The 14,072-nt window shown below is 32.1% G+C and overlaps 1 protein-coding gene across 1 annotated transcript in view; it reads right to left on the bottom strand.

The window, feature by feature from the left end:
* LOC113515306 (uncharacterized) overlaps positions 1 to 14,072 on the bottom strand; it is a 131,085-nt gene that overhangs the window by 99,259 nt on the left and 17,754 nt on the right. The window contains exon 2 of the mRNA XM_052899996.1: positions 8,518 to 8,614. Coding sequence (XP_052755956.1) covers positions 8,518 to 8,608 — 91 coding nt within the window. The 5' untranslated portion in view covers positions 8,609 to 8,614. The remainder of the gene's footprint in view (positions 1 to 8,517; positions 8,615 to 14,072) is intronic.

The raw sequence follows: 14,072 nt of genomic DNA, 5'->3' as shown, positions 1-14,072 counted from the left end.
GCCATATGCTCGTTTGATCCCATATTCTAAAAAAACCTTTCCTGATACACACATCCTTTCAGTTTTGCATGTTTAGTAACCGTAAATAGTATTTATAAAACAACTTTTCATTTCTGTAAATTTAATTAATGTATCTATATATTTACAATTCAATTAATGTATCTATCCATCTATCTTCATGCCAAGTCCCTTGCGAAGTTGACAGAGGGAACCGAGTGCTTTAAACTTCTATCCTTACACACATTTCTTGACTACAAATTTCTCGTCTTAAAATTTAATTAATTTCCATTAAATCTATTCACGTGGAGACAGAGTAAGAATACAATGTGTCATTATCACGCATGGTAACAAGAAATAATCTCTGGCAAATGGCTTTTATAAACCTATTATCCATACACATATAATAAATTGAAAATAGCTACTGTACAGGAAATTGTAATATTTCCCCTTTCTTCTGCAATCAGGTGTAACAACGAAATAAGCCTTTCGGAAACAAATCGAAGGGTAACTTACCGAGAAACAATAACGGTACCCTTGAAATTTTTATTATATCTATGCATGCGACTTAGTTTACTAGCGGTTCACTTCTTCACTTCTAAAACAAACTGCTAAAGAAGGGAAATTTGCTTTCTCTTTTTGCTTTCGTAATTTCAGTGAAATAAAACCTAACAGATCGCCATCTTAAATTTTATTATCTAAGTGTATTTTTAGGTTAGTCAAGATCAAACATTGTGGATTTCAATTAAAAAAAAAGAAATATTAAATAACAATCTAGGTATTATTTTGTACTAATCCAAGTTTTAATTATATCGCTCTCATGAATCAGTACATAAAATATCCTGTGTGCTAAGTTGGGATGTAACCTATTCGACTAAATTTCATTTAAATCCGTTCAGTAGTTTTTACGTGAAAGAGTAACAAACATACGTCTGTCCATCTATCCATTCATCGTTATAAAAGTTTTGTATTCATTATATTAATAAGATATGTATTAAATTAGGATATTATAGCAATGATATTTTTTATTTTATTACTAGCGACCCTCCCCGGCTTCGCACGGGTATACATTACATTACATCACATTAGAAATATCTAAAATTATCAGTGTTTCTCTACTATATTATGCATGTATTATACATACAAACCTTCCTCTTGAATCACTCTATCTAATAAAAAAAACCCGCTGCAAAATCTGTTGCGTAGTTTTAAAGATTTTAGCATAAATAGGGACGGACAGACAGCGACAGTGACTTTGTTTTATACAATGTAGTGATAATATCTGGCAAATATAGGTCTTAAATGTATTTCCTATAAAGATAATTTATTAGGACGCTATCGTAAAAAAATCAAAAAGTTAACACGTGTCTACATAACCATAATAATGGAAGTGGATGGATGGAACAGAATTCCGTTATGAGATATATTCACAAACACAATACACAGATAGTATTATATTACAGACCTGTATTCTCTAGACCTTTTCGCTTCTTATTCTTATCGTTATCAGTAGAACCTTTTCCCTTTTTTTCAAACATTTTATCATTGTCCTCTATATCAATCGAAGCTCTTTGTTTGTACAAATCTCCACCCCCACACATCGAACGCTTTTAGTTTTCCCGGCGTGGGTAATGAATCAAAGGACTCATTATCTACGCCTCACTACCATACAAGGCCGATCTAATCTAAATAGATACATATATCTTCTATCTATACTTATGTTTGTTTACCTAGCTTTGTAGATTACATTCTATTTAAAATTTGAAATAGATATAATGAAATAGTAGTAACAAAATAAAAATACATTATACAAATTATACATATTAAAATACAACTTGTATGTATTTTAAACAAAACGAGTAAGAAAGTAGAAAATTTAAATTATCTTTTCGCAATTTTGGTGATAAAAAAGGAAAAGTTAGGTAGGAACAAAGTAAAACAGAATAAGCCGATTAAACAACTTATCTGACATTGTTCCGATATACAATTAGGCTTGTTCACAATTCCTTGGAATCTATTCATTCATTCTAACTGTGAGAAGATCAAATAAATGAACTTGAGTAAGTATTCGAATTCGACTTATAAAGGATAAGTTGAAAGGTGCTAACTACTGACCCAAAAATGAAGAGTTAATCGAAGATCGCAAATTGACGCACAATATTAAGTTAGGATCGAATTCCGGCTTTAGTTTTGATCCGGGGAGTATCTCTGTGGATTTAAGTTTGTCCTCCCACTCACGTTTTCCTTAAACTTTAGTTACAATTAATACATTCATTAACCCACATTTCCAATGTTCGTCTAAACTTTCAGACCTAAAGTATGCGGCAATTTAAGTTTCAGATTAAATTAAACTATCATTCTTGATTACAATTTACTTATTTATTTACAAATACATGCTCTTAATGAAAGCCAAAGGACTTCTGTCTGTATAGACTTTAAATATCTCCAGAGACAAATTCTTTAAAAATACCTTCCCTGCTACGCCGTCTTCGTTTAATTATAGTAATCAGCAAACTTCTTAAGTAAAAGCGACATAATTAAAACGTAAAAAAAAAATATTTTGCTCCGAAAAGTCACTTCATTCGGGACATAATTATTGATCAATGCGGGAGTAAATTGACAATTGAGAATTGAGAACCCTCCCCGTTTTAATAGCATTTAAAAAGAGATTTTTTTCTTTGTACTAATAGCATTTAATATATTGATTATATATTAATTTATAATATCCGGGAGCACAATCCAAAAGAAGTAAAACCATTTCTTTGTATTTGAAAATAACATGTACAAACGAAATATCATTCACTAATCACGAAAAAACTTACAAACTTATTTAAATACTAGCGGCCCGTCCCGGCGTCGCACGGGTGGACATTTTTAACATTTCCCTTCACTGCTCTGCTCCTATTAATCGTAGCGTGATGAAAAGTATACTACAACCTGCCCAAGAGTATAAAGAATAATTGTACCAAGTTTCGTTAAAATCCGTCGAGTAGTTTTTGTTTCTATAATGAACATACAGACAGACAGACAAAAATTTTACTGATTACATTTTTGGCATAAGTATCGATCACTAATCACCCCCTGATAGTTATTTTGGAAATATATTTCATGTACAGAATTGACCTCTCTACAGATTTATTATAAGGATAGATGTACCAGTAGCTAATGTTATTTGTGTGCTATAAGTGATGCAAATAAATTATATATCTAATTATCTAACTTAAAAATTTGCACAGATACCCCTTATATAATGCAGGAAAAGGAAATTCTCTTACCGAATGTTTAGAACATGTTTTCGAAAATTCCTCCAGAAATAAGAATATTTCACCCAAAAAAAAACATTTGATTCCGCAATCAGTGACGTCATATGTGAAAAAACACCGATGAATAATACAAGTTTCGAAATTAAGTACATTCATTTTCTATTCGACATCTCTAGTGACGTACAGTTCCGTGGCCACCTCGAAGATAAGGTGAAGCTGGCATCCAAAAAACTCGGTGTGCTCAATAGAGCGAAGCATTACTTCACGCCGGATCAGCGATTAATGCTTTACAAATCGCAAATCCGGCCCCATATGGAGTATTGCTGTCACTTATGGGCGGGAGCACCTAGATACCAGCTTGAACCCTTCGACTCAGTGCAACGACGAGCTATGAGAATTGTCGATGATCCCATGCTTGCAAGCGGTATCGAACCCTTAAGTCTTAGGAGAGATTTTGCCTCACTCTGCGTGTTCTACCGCTTATACAACGGATTGTGCTCAGAGGAATTATTCAATATGATGCCTACGGCCACTTTCTATCATCGTACGGCTCGCCATCGGCAGGGAGTTCACCCTCATACCTTACAGCCTAAATGGTCGCGTACAACGCGGTTTCAGAGATGCTTTCTCCCACGAACACTCAGGTTATGGAATGAGCTCCCTGCCGAGGTTTTCCCGAGAGACTACAGCATGGGGTTCTTCAAAAGGGGGGTAAAGAGGTTTCTTCAGGGTCGGCAACGCGCGCGTAATATCTCTGGTATTGCAGGCGTTCATAGGCTACGGTAACCGCTTACCATCAGGTGGGCCGTATGCTTGTTTGCCACCTCAGTGGTATAAAAAAAAAAAAAAAAATTCAAAAAGATTTTGAATGTAAGAACAGAGTTACTTTTTATTCAAGTAAACTGTAAATTTATGAATAGCCACATTCTATGATCCTACCGCCTATTCGGAACACAATTTTGCTTCAGAACAAGCTGAGATTGCTTTGTTAAAAAAAAACGACGGCTACCACAAAATAAATTTATTTTTTTAGAGCACGACATGTGACCACACCATTCTGAGCGAACACAGAGACAATATGGTCCACGAATAGAATCAAAGGAAAAGAGAATTATTTACTCTCAACGGTTAACCGCTAGCTCACTAAGTGCTTTTTACATGCTAAGTTTGAAGGTTCCGAGGTTATAGGATGAAGGAAACACATTATGAGAAAGGCCATTCCACATTTTTTACGGTAATGTTCGGGTAAGAGTTGGCAAACTTACTTTTACGCATGTAGTCTACTATGTATGGATGTAGTCACTGACCCATCTTTATCATTTGATATCAGAAAAGGGAAAGTGAAATAAGGGAATGAAATTCTTCTGAGCACTCTCCATGGATAAGGTGGCAGAAAACACTGAGGGAGGTCACATCTTTATGTAATTCTAGAGTTTTTTTTCACCTTGGTGTCTCCCACGATACAGCTCGTCTCTGTAGAATATCGAGAGCATGTACTAAGAGGAAGTAGAGGAGATACTAATCGGAGCCATCCCAAAGATGCGAGTAGACACACACACGACCTTATTTGTGCTTTATATAGCAAAAAGCTTTGCTCTAGTATGAAGTATTGTTACGATCTATTCAGACTATGGTACCAACACGGGAGTAAACACTATCGATTGTTAAAAGAATTATCAAAATTAACTCAGAATTAAGAATTCAGAAATAAGAATTGAATATAACTACAAATAAAACTGCTCAAAAATAACCTAATACATTTGTATTTGTAGCTATGTCTTTAAAAGTCAGTCTAAGTAAAATCAAGTTTGAACAAATACAATTGAGTAGCCGGTCAGCTGTTAACAGTCCCGGTGGGAATAGACCACCCCTTCCTTTCCCGTAGGTGTCGTAAAAGACAACTAAGAGAACTTAATGAGAGAGATGGGCAGCAGCATCCCTCTTAAAGCATCACCAAAGCCTTACCATAGTAGCCAATCTGCTTGCTAAGCGTGACAACTACTGGCAAAGCCTCCAGTAGGAGGAGGTCTATGTTCAACAGTGACAGTTAACATCTGACATTAAATATGTACCTATATTCTCCTTTTTCAAACGATCCTACTTTTGGTCAAGTTAAGAGAGAGTCATGAAGTGACCTTATTTTGTAGAGTAATAATTACTATATTTATACCGTAGTTTAATTATATCAGTAAACTGTTTGCATACTGACTGCCTAAATATTAAGCCACTGCTGAGGTCTCCTCTTTATTCTTTCATACAATCCATCCATACTATCTTCTGAATTATCATTTTCTAAATACCAATTCTATATATTGAAATTCGTTAAAATTTTTAATTTGATCGCGAATTTTAATTTTGAATATAAATAGAACTAGAAGGTAATAGTTAATATAGCATTATATTATCTGTAATATCGTTTAAATATATTTGTGTAGGACTTTTAGCATGTTCGATAATGTATTTGACTTTTAAGGTCCTAAATAAATAGACTTCCAAGTGAAATCTACGAACCATTCTTAACTACTTTGCAGCGGTCTCTTTGTTAGACACACTCTACTTCAGACTTTCCAGATTTACTGTTTTCTAAATTCAATTTTGTAAGCGGTAAGCAACAAAAATAGAATTACATGTCTTTTAGTGTAATTATAATGACACTGACATTTCGATATTTTTTATTTTTATTTAGTCGTGTAATAAAACAAAAATATTATTTGATACTAATATTAACCTTCATTTATTAATACTAGCTACAAAATGTACTTAAACATAGACAATATAATATTGGATACATATAGCATCCATAACGAGATACTTCTTTATGGAAATAAGTCGAATACTTATCATAATCATCTTGGTACAAAAATAATATTTTTTACTGACTTAACAAATTACGTAAATACATTCCTATCCTATAACATTACCCAAAAAAAACAAATGCCTGTTCAACGCCAGCTATTTAATCATACGGTACACTAGCGAAGCTATAAGTTAAACGTTAGTAAATAGATACGAGGTACGGTAAAATAGTGGCCCATAGAGAATACCTTTCGACATAAAAGCGCAAAGTTTCGGTTATATTAATTTTCTAACAGTATTTAAAACATATAAAACTAGAGTGTAACTATATAGATATCCACTTCTAACATAGAATCAAGCATTTTCAAGTAACTTCAAAAAGAAGGAGGTTCGCAATTCGTTTGTTTTTCTTTACAGAGCGAATTTTTGTTTCTTGCGAAATAATCTAAGAGTATAGACATATGCTTCCATGTTCCATATTCAAATATTTTATATATACGTAATATCTCAACATTTGATTTTCCTTTTTTTATTTCGAAATTAGAATAATGAAATTTTTAGACTCTTTTTTAGTTGATAGTTGACGTATCAAATTAAACATTATCTAAAACATTTATACGATAATATATGTATGTTACTTGCATTGTCACGTGTTTTATTAAGCTGGATTTAGGATTGTTTTTCATAATATTCAGTTACGCCGTATACAGTCCTTTAATCTGGCTTAATAATATATATATATATATATATATATATATATATATATATATATATATATATATAGAATGTGACTATTAATATCACCCACCTGTATATTCCAGAAGAATGCTTTTAGAATGGATATCTCATATGCTACAATCTGCGTGGGTGTAAATTTAAATATTTTCCCTTACCTGGCTATATGACTATTTCATTCCAGCTACGCCCACAATTTCGTTTGAAAGACAGTTAAAATTAAACACACATTATGTCTACATTCTTTATCTTTTTTTTTAATAAAACCCTCGATGTTTTACTTGTTCTCTATGTAGTGCTAGTTTACAAGCCTCGCATTCACTGGAAATTCTAGTGTCTTAGGAAAAATTCTTGAGCACCGCTGTAATCTTGTAGTTACATAAACACAAAAGACTTGCACCACGCTGGATTTTGTATCTACTAAGCTTGAATTTTTATTACACTGACTAGATGTTCGATTTGCAAAAATTTAATACCTTTTTATCGCGTAAAGATATTTTTGTTTTGATTCAACAATGATGACTTTATCTATGTAATGTTAGAGTTGATATTATTATTTCAGCCGTTAACTGTCCACTGTTGGGCATAAACCTTCCCCATAAAGGGAGTTTTGCCAGTAGTTGCCATACTTGGCAAGCGAGATGACAACCGCAATTAGGCTTTAGAGACGTTTTAAGAGGAACGCTGCTGCCTATCCCTCGCCCTCCCTTAGTGGACTCTTACGACGCCCACGGGAAAGAAAGGAGTAGCCTATTCTATACCGGGACACATGGCGAATTGTGTTGATATATATTAGTAAATATGTTTTAAAATGCAAACATATTTTTAGAAAATTAAAACAAATCTCTTGTATCTTTTTTATATTATAGGTAAATACCTGCTACATTACAAATAAATACATGTATTTTGGTTTTAAATTTCAACTTGTATCTCTATAAAATAATGTTACCACATTTTAATTTAAAATGAATTATTCTTCCACTTATTACGTCATATATTTTCTATTTCTTATTCATGCTTATTCCAGCGTTAGAGCGCTGATGGAATTTCTAATAATAGCATAAACACAAGAACCGCTATTTACTTTTTTCATAGAAAAAAAATCCTTTTATTTAGATATAGTTTTTGTAATCCTTTTACAGTGTAGTAAGATTTGTAGTTAAAAATAACATAGAAACAAAGATATATAATAAGATTAACAATTATTAATCTGTGGTTTAAGGGACGAAAAGTTACTTTCAGACTATTTTTAGACATCAAAGTCACCAGATTGTCAAGGATATATAAATATTTTCATCCATTTATCATCTTTTATTTATACTAATATTATGAAAAAGCAAACATTTGTTTGTTTGTTATAAAATAAACTCAAATATTGCTAAACTGATTTTAAAACTCTTTCATCTATAGAAAGCTATATTATTAAGGAGTAACATAGGCTATATATTATATCAGGCGTTAACTGCCCATTGCTGAAGATATACCTCCCCATAAGGAAGAATTTTGCCAGTAGTTGCCATGCTTGGCAGGCGGTTAAGCTTTGGTGATATTCTAAGAGCGAGTCTGTTGCCCATCCCTCGAACATTCAGTTCCCTTAATAACTTCTTACGACACACACGAGAAAGGAAGAAGACATTCTATGCCAAGACCACACGGCATTAATATAAAATTCTGTCCCGCGCAAAGCCGGACTGGATCACTAGTATTATTATATATATAAACTTACCTGATTGCTGAGCGACGGGTGCAGACAGAGCGTGAGATAAACCCATAAGAAACAATGCCGTAGCCAATTTGCAACGCGTAAAAACCGCCATCGTCTTCTGTAAAAGAAACATATTATATGTTAGACGAAAATAGAATTCAATGTATTAGGTGTTGGTATTTCCGATTTCGTTCGCTCGACTAGGACGTATTGATTGACCGACATAAAAAGTAAAGTGTCCTTCTTCCTCACAAATATATGAATAACAAATATGACAAATGTTTGAGCTATAAATGTGCCAAAAAGTAACAAAGGAATGATCAGATACGAGAATTTGATCGTACTTAGAAATAAGTGATCTTATCGCTAAAAGCGATCTCTTTCAAGTTGAGGCAACTTTTGTATAGAGTAACGATAAACACTAGTCTTTACGCTAAATCCCTTGCAGAGTAGGTAGACAGAATCGAATATTAAATAAGGACCCTAACCTTATCTCTTGGTTCATCTATTTTTAAACCTCGCGTCACCAGTTCTGTAAATTTTTGATGCCTCGAATCCTAAATATTTCGTGGTCCATTAATTTTCTAAAGTATCGTTATCATAAGACAATCCTTTAAATTTTAATGAGCCTTTATTCAATATAGATCTTTTGGAAAGATAACATAATCTCAACGCCGAACGCTTCTACAATGCAAATATCTAATACCGTCTCCTGTCATCAAATTTGATAACAGATCATAGATTAAAAATATTATAACACAATTTAGTAACGTAAAAAAGAAAATCCATAAATTTTAAGTGAATGTAACTGGTATGAGTTACATGTGCAGTACCCGGATATAATAAATCCTAAAGAAATCCCACAAAATTACATATTTTATATGGAAGCTTGCTTTCAACATTTAATTTTTACTGCGATGTTATAGAAGCGTTACAAATGTCTTTTACAGAAATTGATAACAAAATTTTGCTTTTAATCTATGTTCTGAATGCACACGTAATGTAATTTAAAAAGAACAAATACGTGAATATCTTTTATTATTTTACATTTACTTCCTTTTAGTTCAAAAACTGTCACATGGGTTACACTCTTACACATTACACGCACACTATTGTAATTAGTTCGTCTCAGCTCTCTCATTAAATTTCTACCCCCTACCTACCTTTTTAATAAAAACGTCAATCTTCTCATAAAAGTTTTTTAGCTATTGAAATGATATGTTTTTATATTTTGCGCCATATTCTCGACTAGATTTTACCCGCGATTTCGTCCATGTGACTGGAATATACATATATATATTTACTGACCGGGACTAAAAGTAGCTTATATCCATCTCCATCTCTTATAGTATGTATATACCAAATTTCATAAAGATTAGTTAAGCCGTTAAAACGCTATAATGTAACAAACAAACTCGTTTTTACATTTATAATATTAGTAAGAATTGAAAAGAAAGTAACAAAACACTATAATAGTTATACACACACACATACACCAACACATCCTACAACTTTCATAAATCCTAATTCATTTATTAGTCATGAAATCTTATTGTAATTCTTTTTTTTTTTATTTTATATTCTATTCTACTTTATTTATATATAAATATTTTGTGTGTAGTTTCGTTATTATAATTCTTACAATTTTTTTTCGACCCTTATGTGGGCGTAGTCATATATTTCTGTAAAATGAAGTTTCTTTCTTTATATTTCTTTCTTTCTTTCATTAAAAATAACTGCTGTATATAAACTAATATGTAAATAATTATCTGTACTACTAAAAAGCCTATGTTAATTTTCTTTAAGCATGTATTTGACAATACGATTCCCGGTTCCTACAGGACAGGCTCAACCTAATGTAGGAATCAACTTTTGCTTAAACAAATATACTTTAATAATAAATACATTTTTACTTATTACTTTTATAATAAAGCTATTAAAAGTTATAATAGGTTTTTAAAAGAGGTTTTAGTTTTAAAAATAAAGGGTAAGTCTATTAGTACTTATTTAAGTACGTTAGTTATATCATGTCTGTGGTATAGAGCATTATGTCTGTAGTGTATTCATCAATTATTACTTGGAGACTAACATCTCTCCCATCTCCATTAAATATGAGCCCAGCCCACGCCTTCGTCAGCACAGCCGAGATTGATTGTACCTTCATATGCCAAGAAGAAACTAATGCATTTTCACCTTTACAATATTACTATGTCTTACAATTTTTTTTTTACAACACAGGGGGTAAACGAGCATGCGGCTCACCTGATGGTAAGTGACTACCGCCGCCCATGAGCACCCACAACACCAAAGGCATTGCAAATGTGCTGCCAGCCTTTTAAAAAGGAATATGCTCTTTTCTTGAAGGTTAGGATGTCGTATCGATTCAAAAATACTGCTGCTGGAAGTTAATTCCAAAGAGTGGTTATGCGTGGAAGAAAGTGCCTTGAAAAACGCACGGTGGAAGACCGCCACTCGTCCAGATGGTTGGAATGAAACTTTATATAATTTATGACTCCATCAACAAATTTTGCCAATATATAAGATTTTTTACCCTACCTGTGCCATCACTGGCAGCGTACTAGTGAAAAGATAGAAACAGCTGATTTATCGTGATAAATTCATCAATAATTAACCGCAAAGGTTTTCAGAAAGACATAACAGTATATATTATTAACATTAGGGGTGGTACTTTATACGCCACGGATAGTAGTTAGTTGGAGAAATCTTAGGAAAATATATATAAGAGAAACATCGAGCTTCAAATTTTATTAGTAAACAAGCACACTACAAAGGATGTCAAAAATAAAATAAAAGTAATATAATATTTATACCTTTGATGTTATCTATTCTAATAGTTACTGATCGTACCTTCTTCCTCTTATGTCAAGATTTGGAATGACTATTTCTTTTTATGGAACTTGATAAAGCAAACAAGTAGGCCCACCTGATGAATAGGAGTAACAGCCGCCTATAGACATGAATAGTACCATGGACATAAAAGAGTATACTGTGTATTGTCTTTTATTTTTTATAATTAGAGATTAATAATTATGCACATATCTTCACGAAGCATTTATTTATTTTTATTTATATATTTACAGTTTATTGCACCATTCACAAAATAGTAATTCTAATGAGAAATGATACAAAAGGCGGCCTTATCGCTAAGCAATCTCTTCCAGACAACCTTTGCTTAGAGGACATTGAGAAAAGAAAAAAGACCAAGGGTAGGTGGCGCACTATATATATATATAAACAAATATATACCATACATAAATATATACATACTCAAAAACACATATACAACAGGAGAGAATGAAACTGAAAGATGAAGAGAGAACACGGAAAAATAGTACTTAAAAGGAAAGATAGTAGGATTTGACAGAGGTTTTGAAGCTAGTGAGAGATTGATCGCACCAAATAGAGTCAGGTAGTGAGTTCCACAGGCGAACTGCTTGCACAGTAAAGGATTTACTTAGCAGTTTTATATTAATTAACGATGTCTTTTTATTATATTTGTTTTCGTAAAATTTACTCACTGATCTATATTTACAAAACACTGTGTCTTGGTAATCCCTTATGGATTTCCGCGATACAGGTTCGCTTAATGCAGGGCCCAAAGTACTCATGTTGTATATTTATTGTGTTTAATTAATAAATAAATAATAAAATCATAAAGAAATTAAATAATGTTAGATCGAATGGTTATCGTGCAATTGTTTAAAGAATATTAACAGCATAACAAATATAATTCGTTAAACAAATGTAATAATAATCGTTAGTAGGAAATGGAGGAAGGAAACTCTCAGAGGCCGTAGACAGAAGACATATCAATGCACATAACTACTTCCAAGGAATATTGATTATCGACGAGCTAGGTCACACGTTTCATAAGGAGTGAAATCATTACACCTGTCTGGACGGATTTTTCCATAAACTTATAAGATCTGTTGTTTTCCCCATATCGAACGCAATATAGACGGTTATATACTACTTTTATACGAAAATGTCCAGTAGTGGGACTTTAATGAGTTGTTGACCACGTCTGTTATGTATCTACTCTTTTAATTTTTTTATGTTTGTTACCTCATAACTCCGTCAGTTCTCAACCGATTTGTTTCCAAAATCGATTTAGAACTATAGTTATTATAAGAATTATAAGCTTTTTTTCTAAGGATATATTTACAGATTGATCTCATAGAAATTTTATCAAAAACCAAAATAACTGGTTTTGTCACTCTTGATGTCGGTTTTTTTTTACACAATATTTATATCTGTTCCGTTTAGACAAGAGTATTAGGTTTCTTTCTTGGTTTAGGCTATATATTTAATATTTTTATAGATTAGTCAGTTAGTTAGAAGTGGACAAGCTTTCTTATTTGTTTATTTATATGCTTTTGTACATTCTTACCCTTAAAACCTTATCGCTTAATTTCTTCCAGTCAACCCTGAGAACCCGAAAGGAGAAAGTATCAATAAGGTTTGTATATAAAGCATAATATATATAATGCAAAGATAATATGATATATATTATATTAATAGCTATACCTATAGTTAGTAATAGAGTATAGATAAATAAAATTATATATATCAGTATTAGCAGGTATCTGTTTATTTATTTACCAACATAAGATACAGCTAAACACTTCAGTACAATACACTGGTAGATTAACTGTTCTTACATTTATAGGCAACCACAGCATGCCTTGTGTTTGATAAACATTACAATAGAATTAAATTATTAAATGTCATTAAATAAGTAAAAATATTAATAATATGAATAATAACATAATATAAATAATGGAAATTATAATGTAACTATTTTAAATGTTTCTATTTCTTTATATGTATTACATTTTACATGAAATTAGGATAAAATACACGAATAACATATCCACTTTGATATATCATCCTGCTAATTTTTAAATGTCTATATACATATATAATAACTAATACACAGTATTTACCTTTACCGTTTCATATGTTTTAAAAATAAAAATAATAGTATTATAAATGATAAAGTTTTTATAATAGTTTTAATATTTGTCCTTCAGTCACTCTATAATGGATCAACAGATTTGAATGACATTTAGTATACAGACAGATCATGTTCTAAATTAATACATCGATTTTTATAAGAAACGGCTGCTCACGTAATACTGGAATGTGAGGCTGTGGCCCATCAACGTTTAGAAATCCTCGGAACGGTGAGGTCGCTCCGTGAGCCCTGTGAAGAATCCAGGAAGCTTCTGCGCTTCTGGGCGGAGCTAGGTCGGCTGTATTAGCCACGACTCATACGCACAACGGCCCAAATGAGAGGCTAAGCGCGGAAAACAGAGTCTTTCTCACATTCAAATACATCGATTTTTTTTTAACAAGTACCTACATTTTGTTTTGAAAAATATATTTTGTTTTGTTCCACGCAGAAAAACAACAGGTTCAATTATCACTATGAATATAGTACGAATAAACCCGATTCTATAGATTGCAAAAAAAAAATAGATTAAAAATACGCGAAGTAATTCCATAATATATGTGCAAAAAATACAAATGAAGTACCTTAAAAATATATAAAG

This window comes from Galleria mellonella, unplaced genomic scaffold, assembly GCF_026898425.1.
Source record: "Galleria mellonella isolate WM207_F2 unplaced genomic scaffold, CSIRO_AGI_GalMel_v1 utg1260, whole genome shotgun sequence".
NCBI classification, from domain to species: Eukaryota; Metazoa; Arthropoda; class Insecta; order Lepidoptera; family Pyralidae; genus Galleria; species Galleria mellonella.
This window is presented reverse-complemented; position numbering and strand designations above follow the sequence as displayed.